This window comes from Vombatus ursinus, unplaced genomic scaffold, assembly GCF_900497805.2.
Source record: "Vombatus ursinus unplaced genomic scaffold, bare-nosed wombat genome assembly UNPS02005236.1, whole genome shotgun sequence".
Taxonomy (NCBI): Eukaryota; Metazoa; Chordata; class Mammalia; order Diprotodontia; family Vombatidae; genus Vombatus; species Vombatus ursinus.
Window position 1 is genome coordinate 7,898,440 of NW_020945014.1, and position 20,987 is coordinate 7,919,426.

Here is a 20,987-nt window from a genome sequence, read left to right on the forward strand (position 1 = left end):
TTTAAGCTTTTCAGGTAAACATCATCTGTTCGTTCAAAAGGAGAACAAAGGCTCTGAGACAGGATCATTCTCTTAGCGTTTCTCCTGAGCCACTGCGTCCCGAGCCCCTTCTCTAATTTCCATGTTGTATGACCTTATTGCTCCTGGCTCCCTGGTTATATGCAAGAAACTTTAGGTTCCAGGTTCATGTTACTATTCTCACCATTGTTCTCTTTCACAGGGTGCCTCAGGAAAACCAGGAGAACAGGGTGCAAAAGGAGAAAGGGTATGTAGGAGAAATTCAGTCTCTCCTAAGCTGAAATCAGAAAATCGTAAGTTGCAGAATCAGATCTCCTACATAGCAGCCTTGCAACCCCGGGCAAGTGACTTCACCTTTCTAAGCCTCAATTAGTCATTTGTAAAATGGGTATAACACTTCTTGCTCTACCTAATTCACAAGGTTGTTGTGAACAACAAGGTTGTGTTTTGCAAACTACAAAGCCCTTCATAAATGTGAGTTATTGTTATTGCATAGAATATATATGTATGTATATTCTTGTAGCTTATCCCAGTCTAGAAAATAACTGATCAGCAAAGGGAATATTGATTTTAGTTTTCTTAATGGGTACATAAATTTTCATGGGGTTTTTCTCCTGGTTCGTTATTAAAAAAGAAACTATTCAAATGATTAACATAAAGGTGATTGATGGCAAAGAAGAGAGGCAACACGTGAAGTTGAATTAACACTGGATTGAGACAGCTAGATGTCACAGTGGATTGAGTCTGGAGTCAAGAAGACTGGAGTTCACATACGGCCTCAGACATTCACTAGTTCTGTGACCCTGGACCACGTCACTTAACCTCTCTCTGTGTAGGCACTTAATAAATGCTATTTCTTTTCTTCCTTCTTTCCTCTTTCCTCCCCCCTCTCTCTTTCTCTCACTTCCTCCCTCCCTCTCTCCCTTCCTCCCTTATGTAAAGTTTAATATATTCTTTTGAGTTAAAAATATAAAGATTTCTTATATTTATCCTTTATTCTTCTCTTTCCTTTCCTCCCTTTTCTTCCTTCTTTCTCTCTCCCTCCTTTCCCTCCCTTCCTGTCTCCCTTCTCTCCTTTGTTCCCTCACTTCCTCATTTTCTTCCTTCCTCTTTCTCTTCCTTCTTCCGTCTCCTCAATTCTCCCTTTTCCATCCTCCTTCCCTTCTTTCCTTTCTTCCTTCTTTCCATTCATTTTTCCTCCTTTCCTGTGAATCAGGACATCCTGGTCCTAATATTAGTTCTCCCGTTCACTTGCTATTTGACCTTGGTTGATTCACATCTCTAATCTGGAGCTCATTCTCCTCATCTGTGAAATAAGGAGGCTGAAGTAGATGATCTCTAAAGGTCTTTCTGGGTTGATAATTCTGTGTTCTAAGATACCTTCCAACTCTGATATCCAACATCTTAACACCCCTTCCATTTCAAATGTTCTAATCTAAATTTGTCTATTTTCATTTGAAAAAGTTTCAGACATGAAAACATGCGTGGCATGGCGTTTGCCCAGTGCTGGGTTTGTCATCGGATGTGAAAAGGGAACAGATTTTTCCATAATGAATGTTGGCAGCACCAGGATTTAATAAGATTTTCTTTACATTTGCCTGAAAAGGAGTTTGGGTGGGGGGGGATCATTTTTGCAGCAAAGTTGGTTTTGTGTGTGTGTGTGTGTGTGTGTGTGTGTGTTTTAACACCCATGAAAGCTGCTTCTCCTCACAGTGAAAATATAAATCCAGTCTGCCTTGACACCCCCACATGTGTTGCTTGTTACACAACCACTCAGAATGGCAGTCTCCAGTTCCCCTTGTTGTCATGGCCCCCGCAAGGGGATGCATCTCAGCTTCCTTTGCAAGTTCTAAGAGTGACGTGGCAGCTTTTTCCACTGTGTCAAGAGGAGACAAAGAGACTGGGTCTCCATATGGAAATCACTGTGTAACTGATTAGCCCCAGCCAAAGGAGGGCAACCAGGACTGATGAGGGGTCCAAAGACCCTTTAGTGTGAGGGTCACTTAAAGGATCTAGGGGAAAAGAGAACAGCATGTTCCAATAGAGAGAGTCTTGGATTTGGAGTCAGGGTACCTAGATTAAAATCCTTTCTCTATTACTGTCAGTATGACCTTGGGCAAGTCAGTTCACCTCTCTGAGCCTCAGTTTCCTCGTTTGTAAAATGAGGGAGTTGGGTGACTTCTAAGTTTCCTTCCAACTCTAATCTATGATTCTATATTTTAAAAGGTGCATAACCACTTTTTTCTAACGTCTAAAATTCTGGCGTGTGGAACAAGAATTAGACTTACTCTTTGTGGTTCTAAATTGTAAGAACTAAATAGTTAGAGGGATAGAAATTTCTATTCAGTATAAGAAAGAAATTCCTTACAATTAAGGCCATCCAGCAATGAAACTGATTCCATCTAGAAGTGGTGAGCTCCCTGTGACTAGAAGTGTTCTAACAGAGTTAGGGCTTGCTGATGAGTCAGAGGGATTCTATATGCAGGATTTGGGCTAGAAGACCTCTGAGTTCCCTTCAGACTTCTAGGAGCCCTTTGCTATAGGAACAATGTGATGTTGTGGAAAAAGCAGTAGCCTGGGAGCCAAAGAATCAGTCAGAGGCAGAAGACAGAGGGGATTGGGGGGGAGGGGGGGCGTAATCCCATCTCTACAACTAATTGGCTATATCATTTTAGGAAAGTCAATATCTCCAAACTTCAGTTTCTAAATCTATAAAATGGGTATGATGATCCCTGCCCAACCAACATAACAGAGATATTGTGGAGATCTATTGTAATAAAGTACTTTGTAAAATGTCATGCCCATGTAAGAGATCACTAATCATAATAACTTGTTCCTTAATGTTTCCTTGGAAATATATATCTGCCATGAGGCCATCCCCTGGCTTTGAGGCCCACAACGCTAAGGGGTACCCTGCCTGGGTACATGATGAAGGCATTACTTTTTTCTTGTTTGCTTGTTTTTTGGAATCAGTTGAAGTTAAGTGACTTGCCCAGGGTCACACAGCTTGTCTGAAGCCAAATATGAATTGAGTCCCTCCTGACTCCAGGACAGGCGATCTATCCACTGTGCCACCTAGATGACCCATGGCAAAGGTATTGTTGAGTACTAGGAGCAAGATGAAAATTCTTCATCAAACCTAGCTTGAAAATCTGAGACATGCACATACATATATATGGAGGAAGTATGTGGTAGTAGCTCGAGCACTGAATTCACAGCCAGAAGACCTAAGTTTTAATACTGACCACTCTACACACTGCTTTTGTGACTTTGGGCAAATCACTTTCTTGACTTCAGTTTTGTCATCTGTAAAATGAGCAGATTGAACCAGATGATGCCTAAAATTCGCTCCAGCTCTAAATAATATGGGCATTCTTGGTTCATGGGCTCTCTGAAGAATACCACTGTCCAGTTTGCTAAGCCATGGGTGAGACGTCAGACAGTGTCAACACTTTGGAAGGAAGAAGAGAAGAGGCAAGGCTTTGGTCCCTGCGTGACTTTAGGGGCTGTGTTTCCTTGGTCCTGAAGACACAGACTGCCTAATGATGTAAAATTACTTTTGAAGTAGGGACAGGAAGCAAAGAAGCATGTTGGGACTGTCCTCGGCTCTAGAGCCGCTCACCTGTTACTGTACAATCTCTGACACATTTTCCCCTGGACGCATTTTCCTCATTTGTCAAAAGAAAAGTTTGAATTGTAGAATGACTAAGATTCCTTTTGTCCTTAACATTCTGTGTCCTAAGGTCCTTTCTGTCTCCAACATTCTATATTTCAATATTCTATGGTCTAAAAGGCCTTCTAGTTCTAACATTTATATTTATTATTATTATTATTATTTTATTAATTTATTAATATTTATTTGAGGGTCCTGATAATAATGGCACTTACCTCCCAGGGTTGTGTTGAAGATAAAATGTGCTTTGCAAATCTTAGAGCATTTATAAATACTAGTCAGTATTGTTATTATATATGGAGAGAGGAGTAGACCCCATTCTATATATTGAGTCTCTATGTGTTGCAAGGCCTGTTGTTGTATGGCTCGAAGGAAGGCAAAATAGACACCTCTAAGCATCTTCTTCCCCTACCCTTCTCCATGGGAGACTTTCATTCCTGCCAGGAGAGGAAGAAGAAGGTTGGGGCCTCCTCAGAGAGAAGGGGTCTCAGGCTAAAATATATCTATCTGTTCCCTTAAATATCGTTATTCTACTGGATAGGAATGGGCTCCATCTAAGGTCTAGTTGTTTTGTCATTTGCGGGGAAAAGAAGGACCTCAAGTACTATATGCAAGATGCCTTCCCCACCTAATATCAGTTCAACAATGAACACACAGGGCATAGCAAAGATCGTTTATCCAAATTGTAGCAAAACAGAAATGAGAGAAGGTATAAATAGAAAAATATACACCAGGCAACACAAAATGAAGGAGCTCTCCCATTGGGAGAGAAATAACTCAGTTAAACCAAGAGAGAAGGTCCTTGATATCCCCCAAGAGGAAGCACCCCAAAATGTCTTAAGTAGCAAGCTGGACATATGGATGTGATGGAGACTGCTGGCTCCTCTCATGTCTTACCAGAGTCATTTCCTTCAGCAACCTGAAATGGGGTTGACCTCTTCTATCTTCTCTTTTGAAGCTGGAAGCCAGGAGTACCCCAAACGACTCGACTCTCAAAGAACACATGAAATCTGATGAGTCCCCAAAGAGAGAACTCCTACTGAAGAATTCCCAAAGGGAACTGACTGAGAATGGAAACTCTCTCCTCTCATCAACTCCACCAACCCCTCACTTAGGGCAGAGCCTTCATCTTTACCAATAAGGAGAGACTCTGGAGCAGCTAGGTGGTGCAGTGGTAGAGCACCAGTCCTGAAGTCAGGAAGACCCGAGTTCAAATCCAGCCTCAGACACATAACACTTACTAGCTGTCTAACTCTGGGCAAGTCACTTAACCCCAATTGCCTCACCAAAAAAAGAAAAAAAAAGGAGGGGGTGAGGGACTCCCATACCAATGGATTTTAAGACAGGGGTTACAATTATTATTCTCCAGGTTGTTGTTGTTGTTGTTCAGTCATTTCAGTCACGTCTGACTCTTTGTGATCATATTTGGAGTTTTCTTGGCAAAGCTACTAGAGTGGTCTGCCATTTTCTTCTCCAGCTCATTTTATAGATGAGGAAACTGAGGCAAACAGAGTGAAATGATTTGTCCAGGGTCACATGGCAAGTGTCTGAGGCCAAATTTGAATTCAGGAATTGAGTCTTCCTGACTCCAGTCCCTATGCTCTGTCCACTTCACCACCTGGCTGGCTCATTGTTCTCCATATCAACATTCTATGTTCTAATGGCTCTTCCAGGTCTAACATTCTCTGCTTTACATCCGAGGTTCCATTCTATCTTTTACGTTTTCTATTTTTAACATTTTATGGTCTAAAGACCTTCCTAGGTCTAACATTTTTTGCTTCATCTTTTAGGCTTCCCTCTCTCTCTAACATTCTCTGTTTCAACATCCTGTATTCTAAGGGTCCTTTTAGTTCCAATATTCTAGAAGCTCTTGTGAACATTACAGTCATATCTAGCACTAAGAAGAAAATTCAATTTGATAAAGAAACTCTTCTGCTAGTTCTAGAAGTCAGCCACAGCTGGCTCTAGCTAGTGGGATCTGTTAAAGTAAATTTTGTGCTTTCTATGGCCTCTCAAGCTGTGAGGAGTCTTGGTACAGAGGGGGCCACATCCTCTAGGCTCTGGACATAATCAATAGATCATGGTCCTGACTGAACAGACTATATACTCATTTTTATATTTATGTGCTCTCTCCTTCCTCTAGGGAGATCCTGGGGTCAAAGGAGAGAAGGGGACCCAGGGACAAAAGGGTCAGCCTGGGGAGCCAGGATTACCAGGTCATAAAGGCCACACAGGATTGATGGGCCCTCATGGACCTCCAGGAGAAAGTGGACCTGCTGGGCCTCCTGGACCACCGGGACAGCCAGGATTTCCTGGAGCAAGGGTAAGAGTACTAGGAAATCAGCATTGGATGAAGCACCCTACTCAACCTCAAATTTTATTCTTTTTTGACAGCTTTCTCTCCAGCTCAGCAAAACATTTTACATTCTTAGAGAGTTACCTTGTTGTTAACAGCAGGAGTACGGAAGTATAGTGGGTAGAGCAATAGATTTGGAATCAGGAGAACTGGGTTTGAATCCCAGCTCTGTTACTTCATACCTGAATGAGCTTGGTCAAGTCAATTTATCTCCTTAGTTCTCCATTTCCTCATCTGTCAAATAAGGGGAATGGAACAAGGAGATCTTAAGATCTCTTCCTGCTATTAAACTCGTGGTCATTACTGTGTTAAAGAGACCTACTGTAGTCAATTACTCAATCAGTCAGCTGGTACCCAGTAATGTGGTAGGCACTGGGGACACAGAAATGAAAGAATCCTCATCCTCAATCAACTTCTAGTTTATTTGGTGGGAGGAGACAACATGTGCTTATATAAATTTAAAGGAAGTAAGGCAATTTTAGTGTGGGAAGGCACTAGCTGTTGGAAAGGTCAGGAAAACCCCTAATATAAAGTGCTGAATTGCTTGAGTTGAGTTGTGGAGGAAATTAGGGATTTTAAGACATGGAGGTGAGGGGAAAATGCATTCTAGGCATGGAGACAGGAGATAGAGTGTCATGTATGAGGACAAGTAAGAAGCCCAGTTTGATTGGACTGTAGAATGTAGGAAAGAAGAATTGTGTGGTAAAGTTGGAAAGGTAGGTTGGAGCCAGGTTGTGAAGGACTTTAAATGTCAAATAGGAGAGGGGTTTATGTAGCAGTAGTAATAATAATTAATAATAATAAAGATAGCATTTGAATATCACTTGGTGTTTACAAAGTGCTTTACACAACCCATTTCATTTGGCCTTTTGTTTCTGTGACTCAGTAGTACCTTCTGAACATCTCAGATGTAATAGGTGCTAATGCTTAGCCATGGTGTATCATATTTGATTTAAAAGTCCCAACCACAGTCTATTAGATTCAGCATTACATCATCTTATAAGCCATTTGACAGAAGCACTTGGGATCAAAGTCAACTGCCTGAACTAGATAGTCAATCTATCCAGTTCCTTGGTAGATTACTGGACTTGGAGTCCAGAAGAACTGAGTTCAAATTTGGCCTCAGACCTTTACTAGCTGTGTGATGCTGGATAAGTCATTTGACCTTTATTTGCCTCAGTTCCTCTTCTGTAAAATGGGAACACACTGGAGAAGGAAATGGCGAATCACTCCAGTATCTTTGCCAAGAAAATCCTGTGGACAAAGTCACGTGGAGTTTAGACAGGACTGAACAAAAACAAAATGAGATAACTTTTGTAAAGGTGCTTTGCAAACCTTGAAAAACTATATAAATGGTAACTATTATTATTATTATCAAATACAATCTGGCTGGATCACTAGTCCTAATCCTGGCTTGGCTCTTCTCCTCTTTTCTTTAGCTGTTTTTCCACCTTAGCTCTCTGCATCTCACTTTCCTCATTTATTAAATGAAGTTGGATTAGAGTATCTCCAACGCTCCCCCTGCTAGCTTTAATGTCCTGGAAGGCCCAGGAACAATGAGAGTGTCAGGGCACAGAATGCCAGGCTCCAGGAACAATCCTGAGGTGAAGGTGAGGGAATCAATGCCTTTCCTAAGCCCCTTTTAATATGTGCTCAGCAATCCTTTATTTTGCCTTATATCCCATCAGTGGTCACAATGTACCTGCTGGGAAGGCAAACAACTGGCTTCTTGATTGACAAACAAAATCTCAGTGGTCAGATTTTAGAGGCAGGGAGCGGTCCTCAGCAGGGACATTTGGTTCAGAGAACTGGGCTGGGAGACCAGTGGATGGTTATTTTATAGAAGGTGGTGAAACCATCTCTTTCGCCTCCAAAAAAAATAAACTCCCAGAGAAACATCCTGCAAATAATTGGACTTTCAAAGCTTATCATTTTGTTACAGACAACACAGACAGGGCAAAATGGGTCATCTAGTTGAGAAAGCACATAATATTGGGAAGAAAGACAGACAGCTTGGCTGAATGTCTTTCTGAACTCTGGCCTGTTCTTTGTTTGTTTTGAGGAGAAAGGCTGAAATTAAGTAAGTAGGTGACCAGCAAATACAGTGTGGGAGGGATTGTAGTAGTAAGGAAGGAGCCCCAGCACTTACCTTCACATCTGTGCAAGAGCCTTAGTGTTTAATATTTCTTTGTTGACTGATTGATTAATCTCTCTTTATGTATCAGCACTACTTGGTAGAAAAGACACAGCAATCCTAGGCTCTAATCCCTTCCTCTTCCATATACTCATTGTAGGACTTTGGACCAGTCATTTCCCCTCACTAGACCTCAGTTTCCTTATCTGTCATGTGGGAACATTTTCTCCCCTGCCTCTCTCACAGGGTTGTTGCAGGAATCAAATGAGAGAGTGAGGATACAAAATCCCTTTGCAAAATGGTAAAGTGCTCTATTCACGCAAGTTATCATGCAGTTATCAGTAGCAGGAGCAGCAGCAGCAGCATTAGCAGTAGTAGCAGTAGGGAGTGTGTGGCTGTGTATTCTAGACTAAGAGTTACATAAGGAGAGGGATCCTGTCTCAGGAAGACCTGCACTGACAGGACATTTACTAGCTATATGACTCCAGGCAAATCACTTAATCTCTGTCTGCCTGGGTTTCCTCATCTGTAAAATGGGAAGAATCACAGCATCTACCTCCTAGGGTCATTGTGAGGATCAAATAAGATAGTATTTCTTAAGTGCTTTGCAAACTTTAAAACCTTCTATAAATGCTAGCTATCATCTGATAAATGTCATTATCATCTCTCTAGCTCCTAGCAGAGTATGCTACACATAATAAGCCCTTAAGAAATGGATGTTGAATGAATAATTATTCAAGTTCTCCCCCACTTCTACCACCCTAGAATTCTGTGTTCATTCAATGAAATTCAGCAAAGCCTTTCTGAACCCCAGCTGCATGACCAGCACTGTTTTCTGGGTTATAATGTAAAAAGAAGTTTTGTCACTATGCTGGCTCTGCCCCTTTCCACCTTAGTGACCCTAGGCAACTCATTTAGACTCTCTAGGCCTACTTATTCATCTGTAAGAAGATGAGTATGGCACTAGGTGACCTTTGAGGTCCCTCCCAGCTCTAAGTAGGTGAGGCTGCAAGTTTAGTTGGGATACCTCAGTGCCTGAGCCTCTCTGTGCCCTCCTCTTCTCATAGGAAGGTGCATGCATTACCAGGATGTAGCAATGATGGAATGACGTAATAGGTACAATAATGCTAATGAAATACAAAGTTTAGCAGTTACTAGGTTCTGCAGACTGATCAGTACATGGAACTCATTTGTTAATCCTTGTTCAGTAATAATTCCAACTTTCTTCTCTTCTAGGGAGATTCACCATCAGTGGACACTCTTCGAAGGCTTATCCAAGAAGAGTTAGGGAAGCAACTTGAAAGTAAGTGAATGTGGTCCAGTACTGCCCTGTTTTAGGGAGGAAGTAAAATGGTGGAGAGGAAAAATTGCTAGCCTGGGTATCAGTAGGCCAGAGTTTGAGTCTGAGTACTATCTCCGCCATTTACTTGAGAAAGGCATTTCCCTTTCTAGGTCTCAGTTTCCTTAACTATAAAAGAGCATTGTTATATTAGTTCATTCAACAAATATTTATAAAGCACCTAATATGTGCTAGGCACTAGGGGCACAAAGACAAAAACAATATCCCTCAAGGAACTTGCATTGTAAGGGAGAGAAGGGATAATATGTATCTTCTAAAGTAAATTTAAAAAAATAAATTAGGTACAAAGTAAATTGTGGCTGGGCTAGCAGTTTAAGAGATCAGGATAGGTTTCCTTTAGGAAAATATTCATGGTGAATGAGGCAGAGGTAAAGACAGCCAAACAGAAGGCAGAATGAAGGGATCTAAGGTAGCAGTGAAGATAGAGCACATGCTGGACATAGGGGACAGCTATACAAAGGCATGAGATGGGAGATCTAAGTAGCTATTCGCTTAGCATACAAAGCAGTGGTGTCAAAATCAAAAAGAAACTGATCCCTGTGGGCTACATATGGACTTAGAAAAGCCACAAAATGGGGGCAGCTAGGTGGCACAGTGTATAGAGAACTGGCCCTGGAGTCAGGAGGACCTGAGTTCAAATCCAGCCACAGACACTTGACACTTGACTAGCTTTGTGACCCTGGGCAAGTCACTAAACCTCATTGCCTAGCCCCCCCTCCCCAGACACACAATGCTCATTAGCTATGTGACCCTGGGCAAGTCACTTAACCCGGATTGCCTTGCCAAAAAAACAAAAACCACAAGTTAACATTATATATGTTGTATTGTATTTTTATTTATTTTGTTAAATATTTCCCAATTACATTTTAATGTGGTTAGGGCTATACTCAGGAGGAAGGGTAATAAAGTGCAGTTAATCTTAAAATGGAAGAATAAAGTCAGACAGTGAAGGGCTTTGAAGACCAATAGAGAAATTTGCATTTTATCTCAGAAATGAGGGGGAGCCATCGAAGCTCCTTGAACATGAGAATAACATGGTCAGATCTGTGTTTGAGGAATATCACTTTGGCAGCCATACAAAGAATGTATTGGAGGAGGAATAGACTAGACATGTGGAGCCTAATTAGAGGCTCTTGAAAATAATATACTGGAGAGGTAATGAGGGTCTATAATAGGGGTGGCCATGTAAGTGGGTAAGGAAATAGATGCGAATGACAGTGCAGAGTTAGAATCCATATTACTTGGCAACTGATTGGTTATGAAAGATGAATGAGAAAGACGAGTTGAGAATGACTCTGAGGTTGTGAAGCCAGGTGACTCAAAGAATAGTAGTGCACTCAACAGAAATAGGGATATTAAGAAGGAAAAGTTTTTGGGGAAAATGAATTCTGTCTTGGTCATTTTGAGTTTGAGATGCCTGCAAGACATCCAGATGGAGGTATCCAATAGGAAGGTAGTGCATCTCATCAGAGAAAGAAATGTAGGCCTTGGAGTCATTGACATAGAGATGATAATTGAACCCATTGGAGTTAAGCAGGACTTAGAAAAAGTAAGAGTATATTAGAGGAAATGAAGATAGCCCAGCACAGGGCATTGAGGTTCTCTTGAAGTTAGATGATGTAGATGATGATCCAGCCAAAAAGACTGCGAAGGAGTGGTCAGACAGATAGGAGGAAGAACCAAAAGAGAGCAGTGTTATGAAAAAATCAGGAGAGAGTGTTGCAGAGAAGAAGATGGCCAAAAGTATTAAATGCTGCAGAGAATAAGTTAGTTCTAATATTCCTTGTTCTCTCTTTTAACTTTCAAAACCTACACAAAACAGATGAGTAACAAAAAAAAAATGAAGTTTGGGAGTATGGCTGAAGGGAGTTAGACTTCTAGAGAATAGTAGCCTATTATAAGTTATTGGAGAAGGACCAAAGGAGATAGCAGTTCATATTCTTGGTCGGGAACCAAGAAGTTTTAGTTATTTCAAAAGGCCATAATAGGATGCAAGAACAGGATAATAGATTATCATGAATCAAGTCCTAGAAATACAAGGTTACTCTGAGCCCTAGAGACTGTCTGTCTCCTTAGTATAAGAGCATTAACTAATCACTAGGCTTATTTTTTCAGATCAAGTGGGGAAAAAAAAGCAAACAATGTGTCCAAACCAATTCCAAACACGAAATAAGGAGTTATGAGCAAGAGGCCAGATAAACTATAATTGTACAAATAAATGCGATAGAGAGAGTCATGGCCTCTGTGTTAGGACAACTAAATTTTACCACTAGCTGACCTTGGTTATATTATTTCCTTTCTCTAGGTTTCAACACCCTCATCTGTAAAATGAGGGCTTTAAACTAGATAAACCCTGAACTCCTTTCTAAGTTCTAACATTCTAGTTTCTGAGGTCCTGTCAATTTCTAATGGTCTATGTCATAAGATTTCTTCTAGCTCTGACATTCTATGATCTGTCTTATAACATTCTGTATTCTAAGGTCCTTTTCAATTCTAGAATTTTGTGTGCTTCTGTTCTAAAGTTCCTGTTAGCTCTAATGTTTTACGTTCTGACATTTTTACTTCCAAGGTCCCTTTTAGATTTAACATTCAGCAATTCTAATGGAACTAGTGACACTTACTCAGGGATACTTGAACATTTCAGTGTCTGAAATCATGTGGGTCACTCGGAAAAGGTCCTCGAGATACTTTTTCTGTCCGTGGCCTTCTGGAAAAGTACAGAGAGTTACGTCCAAAGGAGTCTGCAGTGCAGCTCATGCACCTGCCCTCCCTCTGTGGCCAAAAACACTCTTAAGTAATAGTCCATAATTCTTCCTTTGGCAGGGCAAGAAGAAAAGTCTATAAATACTTTCAAGGTACAGATGGAGATAAAAGAGGGGATTTATTCAGGATCCAAATACTGGGGGTACAAAGAGCATTGCATTTGGACTAAAAAAGGAGATTGACCTAGATAATAGCCTGGTTAGAATGAGGCAGTGGGGTATAATGGGAAGATTCTTACCTTGAGGGAGAAGACCTGAATTTAAGTCCAGGCTCTAACTATGAACTTAGACACGGCAGTTCTCCCTTTAGTAAACGAAGGGATTGAGGATTTCTGAGGTCCCTTCTAGCTAGAACAATTTGAGAGTCTAAAATACATAAATATTAGGTCAGTCCCAGTGTTAGAGAGGTTAAGAGTGAGACTTTCCCTTTTAAGTCTTGCTTTGCTGCTGGGTTGCTGGTACCATAACATAAAGTAAGAAGGAGAAGATTATAGAATTGCTGACACCATACTGTTTAGGAAAAAGACAGCTAAGTCGGACAGTAAATACCGTGCCAAACCTGGAATCAGGAAGATCCAAGTTCAAATCCTGATTTAGATGCTTATTGGCTGTGTGGTCCTGGGAAAGTCAGTTGACCTCTATAAGCCTCAGTTTTCTCATCTGTAAAATGGGAATAATATGGAGCTAATAATATTACTTACCTCACAGAGTTGTTGTCAGGATAAAATGAGATGATATATGTAGAGTGCTTTGCAAACCTTTAAGAATATATAGATGATAGCTGTTGTTATGAGGCATCAAAGTTATATAGTGGATAGACGACTGCTGGCCTTGGAGTCAGTAAAACCTAGGTTCCAGTTCTCCCACATTTGCTAGCTGTATGACCCTGCCTTAGTTTCCTTATTTGTAAAAAAGGAAACAATACCACCAACTATTCTGAAAAGTTTTTATGAGGATCACATGAGCTTAACAACTCAGGGACTAACTTGGGGGGAAAGGGCAGCAAATTTGGAGTGTGGAGTGTGGAGGCTTATGTGAGATAGATGTGGTAAGGTTGGGGACCCTGAAAATGAGGCCTGCACTCTGTGTCCTCAGAGCGCCTTAAGGACAGACTTTCTTGGGGTAGTAGATACTGGGAACAGTAAACCTGCCCTTGCCATAATGTTCATACAGGATCAAAACCTTTCACTTCAGTCTGGGACCAGACTATCCCTAGAGTTTGAGATTCTGACTTTTGAAATGCCCAGGCCAGAGGGGAAATCAATTCTATTGAATTCAGTCCAACAACAAATGCTATTAAATACTATCCATGAGCAATGCATGAAAGAACGTGGCGGCCCAGAGAGCCTTGGAGCAAAAAAGGTCTTGGTTCAAGCATTGCCTCTAAGGCTTACTAGCTATGTGATGATGGATAAATCACTTAACCTGTCAGTGACCCCCAGGCCATTCTCTACGATTTTAAATTGCAGACGAGTTAAATTACCAGCCTACATTAGTGAAGAGAGTTTCTACCTTGGGAACTCCCAACAAAAATAACAACAATAAGAAAAATATACAAGGCACTCACTGTGTTCTCTCGGAGCCCATTTTTCCATCTTCAACATAAGGTTAATACTTTTCCTACCAAACTCACAGGACGGTTGTGCAAATCATTTTTTTTTTAATTTTTTTTGTGCAAATCATTTTAAAAGGCCTCCTATGTTCAGGGACTCATGCTAATCACTAAGTATGCAAAGATTTTAAAAAGCCACAGTACCTATTTTCAAGAAGATTATACTTTAATAGATACAATGAATGTATAGCAAATGGAGTAAACAAGATAGGTCAAACAGGATAATATGAGAGATTAGAGGAGGTCTATATCCCTTTCACCTGGAAAGATCAAGCTAGCCTTCCTGGAGGAGGTGGTGCCTAAGCCAGGTCCTGAAGGAAGGAAAGGAGGGTCAGTAAGAGAAAATACTTGTGTATTGGAGAACTGGGGTAGGGGGGATTCTAGTTCTAGGCATGAAAGACAGCTTGTCAAAGTACAATGAGTCCAGAAAGGGCAGAATGAGATTATATTTAGCAGTTCAATTTGGTTGAAGTGTGGAGTACATGAAGGGGGTGGGGTAGCATTAGATAATGCCAGAAAGGTAGGTTGGAATCAAACAGTGGAAATCATTGAATGCAAGGTGAAGGAATTCGGAAGAAATAAGAAGTCAGTGAAAGATTTTAAGAGAGAGTGTGTAAAGTAGAGGAACCCTGAACTTGGAGTTAGAAATCCAACTTTGAATCTTGGATGTAAATTCCTAGTTTTGTAACCTTGTGTAAATCATGTAACCTTAATGGTGATTGACTTCCTCATCTACAGCATGAAGGTGATATTATATGTTTTGAGGAAAGTACCTCCTAAGAGGCTAATGCAATGTAAGGTATTAACTTTGAGCAAGTGGAATGTCCAGGATGAAAGTATTTATGTCACACTTCTTCATTTTCTGCAGCTGCCATCCACGTTTTTTTCTTTTGCCCGTATATACCCAATTATAGATGACTCAAAAGTTCAACTTCAAAAATATAGAGAAAGATTTGTTTTGTGTTAGAGAAGAATCCATGTGGAGAAGGAAAGGAGATTGGGTTTTAGTGGATGACAAACTCAGTTTGAGTCAACAAAAAGAAAAAAAAAACTAATACTTTAACTGCATGGTCACAGAATCATAGAATTTCAGAATTGGAAGTGAACTTAGCAACCATCTAATTTAAGTGATACAGAGAAAGAATCCTCCCCTCTCAATAACATGCCCAACAAGTCATCATCCAATCTCATCTTGAAGACCTCCAATGAGAAGGAACCCACCATCTCCAAAGGCAGGCCATTCCATTTGGGGAGAGGCATAGAACCCAGAAAAAGATAGTTGAGAGTCCCCTGGTCAGACCATATCTGGAGTATTGCATTTGATTCTTGTTGCAACATTTTACAAAGGACGTTAACAAAATGGAGAAGTAAAGCATACATAAGTCACCTAGAATGGTGAGGGCACCAGAAATTATGGCTTCCCAAGATTCATTGAAGGACCTAGGAATGAATGTTTAGCCTAGGGAAAAGAAGACTGAGAGAAACAACTATTTCTCTCTTATATTAATGACCATTCACTATTAGGGAGATCCAGGATTTTTTCCCTTCCTATTTCATTATTCTCTAACATTCTGCTCAATCTTGTTCAGACCTCACCCAACTGGGAAAGTTTAGATCTAAACAAAAGGTAAAGAAATTCTAGGTGAATTGGTGGATTCTAGATCATTGTGTTTAGACAGTTCTGGATGGAACATTGTGTAAGTAACCTTATGTAAGTCATGTAACCTTCATGGTAATCAGCTTCATCATCTGCATCTGCATCCCCTTTTTGTCTAGATAGCCCTGGGGGGGGGGGTGTAGTCTGATATAGTTAAGTCTCTTTGTACAAGACTCAGTGATCAGAGTCAGTCCCCCAGACTCTCATTAGAATAAGCCCACCTCTCATTATAATATTCATTCTCATTTCTTGTCAATCAATCAGAGTAAATTTCCACCCTCAGGAACACCCACTCTTCCAAGGGCATATAAATGTGAAGTGCATTCCATGAGGGGTCTTTGGCATTATTAAATATTCATTAGTAATAACTAATAAAATGATTGATTACCCAGAAACTATGTCTTGCAAACTTTTTATACATCACAGTTGAGATAGCAAATATGATAGTGGTCTTGAAAGATTTTAAAGTCTGTCATACAAAAGAGAGATTAAATCTATTCCGCCTGGCTTCAGAGGGCTGAAATAAAAATGATAGAAGTTTCAGAGCAGCAGAGTGAGGCTATTTCTGAGGAAAACTCCCTGACAATTATAGCTATTTAAAAGTGAAATGTCTTGCCTCACAAGGTAATGTGTTTCCCCTCAGTGGCATTATTTATATGTCTACATATATATGCATATATATATATATACATATATATATATATATATATATAAAACTTATTATATATTCCCAGTTAGACAGTCACCTACCAAAGATCTTGTAGAAGGGATTCCTATCCAGGTGTGGCTCAGACCAGATGGCCCCTGAGCTCCTTCCTAATTGATGACCTGGGATGAGTGATTCTAACCAACATGCTGGAGCAGAGGTTCTTAATCTTATTCACGTCCTAGCCCTCTGTGATAGTCTGATGAAACTTAGTACTACTATTTTTTGTTACTTAAATTCCTAATTGAAGGAAATACTAAATTTCAGTAAAAAGTGAGTGAAAATGAATGTGTAATCTTTTTCCTGCCCAAGTTCACAGACTCCCTGAAATCAATTCACAAACCTCCAAGGGATCTGTGGACCACCTGGTTCATGGATACCTATTAGGCCTTTACTCTTGCCAAATATATTCATAGCACCATATCAATGTCAGTGATGATGGGCATCAGATTCTGATCAGATCAGTCTCAATAATACATCTCTTCTGCTTCTATGAAGCTTGGGTCCCTAAAGTATTAATGGTATCTCTACCCCTCAAACTGTTTGTTTTTTTCTTCTCCACAGCCAAACTAGCATACCTCCTGGCCCAGATGCCACCAGCACATGTTAGAACGACTCAGGGCCGACCAGGGCCCCCTGGACCTCCTGGAAAAGATGGCCTTCCTGGAAGAGTAGGTCCTATGGGGGAGCCAGGTCGGCCAGGACAAGTGGGCTTAGAAGGGCCATCTGGCCCCATGGGGCCCAAAGGTGAGTGAACCTGGAATGTCCAGGTGAGTTCCAGGAGAGATTTATTTGCCTAGTCTGGAATTCTGAGAATGGGAACTAGAATAAGAAAAGTATCCCAGCAATAGTAGATTCTATTCACTGAGCCCCATCCATCAATGACTGAACAGCTAAGTTATACCACAGCATATTATATAATTTAGGAGAAGGAGCTTGGGCTCCATAGACTTGGGTACAAGTTCCAACTCCAACACTAACTCACCATGAGAAACCATTAGGTGAGTTGTTCACCCTTTCTGAACCCCAGGTGCCTCATCTACAAAGCAGTAATGATAATAATGCTTCCTACATACTTTTCAGCATGGTTATGAGGAAAACACTTTGTAAACTCTTAAATACTATACAGATATGAGTTGTCACTCAAATCATTTTTGTTGGTAACTTTTGTCTTCCCAGCAGGGACACAATTGTAAAAGAGGGAAAGATAACTTGGCACCCTTCCATCTCTCATTTTTCAGTGACTACTTCCTTTCCATTGCCTCTGTTCACCAATTTGTTCATTTAACCAACAGGGGGTGGACATTTAGGAGACCTGGATTCTAGCTCTAGCCACTAACTCTATGTGACTTTGTACAAGTGGCTTCATTTCTCTGGGCCTGTTTCCCATTAAATGAAAGAGCTGGACAGATCAGGGGTTCTTAACCTTTTATTGTGTTATAGATCCTCTTGTCAATCTAGTGAAGCCTATGGACCCTTCCTCAGAATAATGTTTTCAAATGTATAAAAAAATGTAGAATTACAAATGAAATCAATTATATTGAAATGCAGTTATCAAAATATTTTTAAAACAAATTCACATACCCTGGACTAGGTGATCTTGTTCAACTCTTAATATTTCATGTTCCATATTCTAATATTCTATGTTCTATGATCTCTTCTAGTTCTAACATTGTATGTTATACAGTTTAGAATTCTCTGTTCTAAGACAGGGGTGGGGAACTTGTGACTTCGAGGCTATATGTGGCCCTCTAGATCCTCAAGTGCAGCCCTTTGGCTGAACTCAGACTTCACAGAACGAATCCCTTAATAACAGGATGCGTTCTGTAAAACTTGGACTATGTCAAAACGCCACACCCACGGACCTAGAAGGCCACATGTGACACAGAGGCCACAAGTTCCCCACCCCTGTTCTATGGTCCCTTGCCTCTCTATACTTTATGGTTTTGACACCAACATTCTACGTTCTAAAGTTCCTACCAGTTCTAATATTCTGTACTCTGTGTTCTAAAATTCTTCATTCTAAGGTCTCATCTAGCTCTAACATTCCAACTTCTTAGGTCTCTTCCAGCTGTAACACTTTGTGATTTTAAAATGGTTTCATTCATTGGTGTGGCTGAGTGTTTTGCCCATTTTTTTTAAATGAAAGCTGGTTATTGGCAGGGACTTCTTATTCACAGTTTGATACAAAGGACTGTAGCACACTGTGCTACAGTCAAATCATAGCTACACCAAATCATAGCTACAACAATAGTTAAACTAAATGTGGGAACAACAAAATATATAAACAACAGTTTCTCTACCTTATAAATCTTTCTTTCTAGGTGAACGAGGTGCAAAGGGTGATCAAGGAGAGCCTGGAGTAGGCCAACGAGGAGAAATAGGACCCCCTGGAATACCAGGTAGGTTTGCTAGCCAGATTCTTATAGATGAGGATGTGTAGCCACCAGGAGGAAAAGAGCTAGAATAAAAGTAGTAGACCTCAGATACTCACAGCACCTTTGCAACAGCATATGCAATGTAGGATGGTATAGTGAGAATCAGTTCTGATGAATTCAAATTTCTCCTTAAAAATTTGCCTAAAGCCCTTATTCTTTTTTCTTCTTAAATGTTTGAGTCTGCTGTCCTTTAATAGAAGAATGGGGTGCAATGGAATAAGTACTGAGTTAAGAATAAGGAGAGTTGGGGCAGGTAGGTGGCCCAGTAGATAGAGCTCTGGCCTTGGGGTCAGGAGGACCTGAGTTCAAATCTGACCTCAGACACTTGACACTTACTAGCTGTGAGACCCTGGGCAAGTCACTTAACCCTATTGCCTAAGAGGGAAAAAAAAAGAATAAGGAGACTTGGGCTCTGCTATTTATATGACCTTGAGTCTCTATTTCCTCCTTTGTCAATTAAAATTGTTGGCCTAGCTGATGCCAAATGTCTCTTTCAACTTCAGAATTCTATATTCTGTGGTTCCTTCCCTCTTCATCATTCTGCATTTTTATATGTTCTAAATTCCATTCCACCTATTCCATTCTATGATCTGTATTCTAAAGTTCTCTGTTCTAAGGCTTGTTACTGTTAATATTATATATTCCATATTCTACTGTTGTGTGCTTTAAGGCTACCCCCAGTTCTGACATTGTGTTCTAACATTTGCTAAGAAGTCCCCTTCCAGTTCTAAAAGTAAAATTCATTATTAAGAAGCATATTTCCTTATTTGCTGATTGAGGATGTGGTCTGTTCATTCTGGGTATAAGTATACTTTGGTCAGGATTAGAGATTAAAAAAGATGAATGAAGCTGAATGTGGTTGGTCATTTCATGTGTGTATGAGTATGTGTACATATGTTTATGTGTGTGTTTGTGTATGTTTTAAGCAAATCCCTGTTTTAAACTTTCTTTTTAAATATTTGCTTCTTTCCCCTGAAAACAAAATGCTTAAACTATTTCAGGGAGCCCATGGTTCAGTCCTATTGAGTTCTAATTAACTGAAGTTTCCCTCTAAGTTGCTTAAGATCAGGTGAGTCTGGCAGATAGTTGGTAACATAGCCATCAATAAAAACTCGTGCTCTAAATATCATAGGTTTAGCTAACATTTATCTTTCTGATTGGTTAAATAAATATGAAATCTGATTGTAAGAACAGGGATCACTTTTCTTTCCTCTTGGAAAAAGTCTTAACCAATCTATATTTCTTTTGTTTGGTGGACTAGGTCAGCCCGGGGAGCCTGGCTATGGGAAAGACGGCATTCCTGGAAGCCCTGGTCCTCAGGGAGAAGTAGGACAAGCTGGCCTCCCTGGCCCTCAGGGGCCCCCCGGCCCCAGCGGACAATGTGACCCCTCTCAGTGTGCTTACTTCGCCAGTCTTGCAGCTCGGCCTGGCAATGTGAAGGGACACTAGAGAGTACTGAGGAAGCCACGGAGACATGAGGAAGATTTTCTGAAACTTGAACTTTGAACTGAAGAGGAAACCAGGGGTTCACAGATCTCCTGGGCCATGATGTCACTTTTTATTTGTTATGGGAGCTTTCTAAATGATTAAAACCAACAGATGCTGCCGGTCGGTCAGATGATGATGATTATTATTGTAATGATTAATATTATTATCCTTAATTATTATGATGATTATTTTATATCCTTCATGTGAGATGGGAGGGTCTTATTTTCCCATCTCTAATGTCAGAGCACATGGTACCTTTTGCCCCCCTAATTTGTGTTTTTTGTTTTATTCAGATTGATATCACCAATCTGATGTCTGCTTGCCATTTTTAAGAAAATGTTCTCTCAGTTATCTTATCCCCAGAGGACAGAATCAGGAGCAATAGGAGAAAGTGAAGGACAAGTAGACTGAAGTTCAATGTCAGGGAAAATTTCCTAACAGTTAGAGCTGACCACAGGTGAAATGAGCTATCTCGGGTGGTAATGGATTCCTGTCATTGGAAAACTTCAAATTGAGTTTGGACAGTCATGTGTCCAGAAAAGGCTGTGTGGTGTAAGGAAAAGGGCACTGGATTTAGAGCCAGAGGCCATGGCTTCAAATCCCTGTTCTATTAACAGCTTAATACCTGTGTGACTTTGGTTAGACAAAGTCATTTCACCTTGGGCCCTGAGTTGACTCATCTACAGAGTGAAAGGGTATGACTGGATAATCTCTCAAATGACGTCCAGCTTCAAATCCTCTGACATAAAGGGATCTCCTATGCAGGTGGGGATTGGATTAATT

General features: G+C 40.5%; 1 protein-coding gene across 1 annotated transcript in view; it reads left to right on the forward strand.

The window, feature by feature from the left end:
* COL22A1 (collagen type XXII alpha 1 chain) overlaps positions 1 to 20,165 on the forward strand; it is a 523,255-nt gene extending 503,090 nt beyond the window's left edge. The window contains exons 58-63 of the mRNA XM_027845270.1: positions 221 to 265; positions 5,835 to 6,014; positions 9,418 to 9,484; positions 16,843 to 17,025; positions 18,603 to 18,680; positions 19,978 to 20,165. Coding sequence (XP_027701071.1) covers positions 221 to 265; positions 5,835 to 6,014; positions 9,418 to 9,484; positions 16,843 to 17,025; positions 18,603 to 18,680; positions 19,978 to 20,165 — 741 coding nt within the window. The remainder of the gene's footprint in view (positions 1 to 220; positions 266 to 5,834; positions 6,015 to 9,417; positions 9,485 to 16,842; positions 17,026 to 18,602; positions 18,681 to 19,977) is intronic.
* Positions 20,166 to 20,987: the final 822 nt, after the last annotated feature.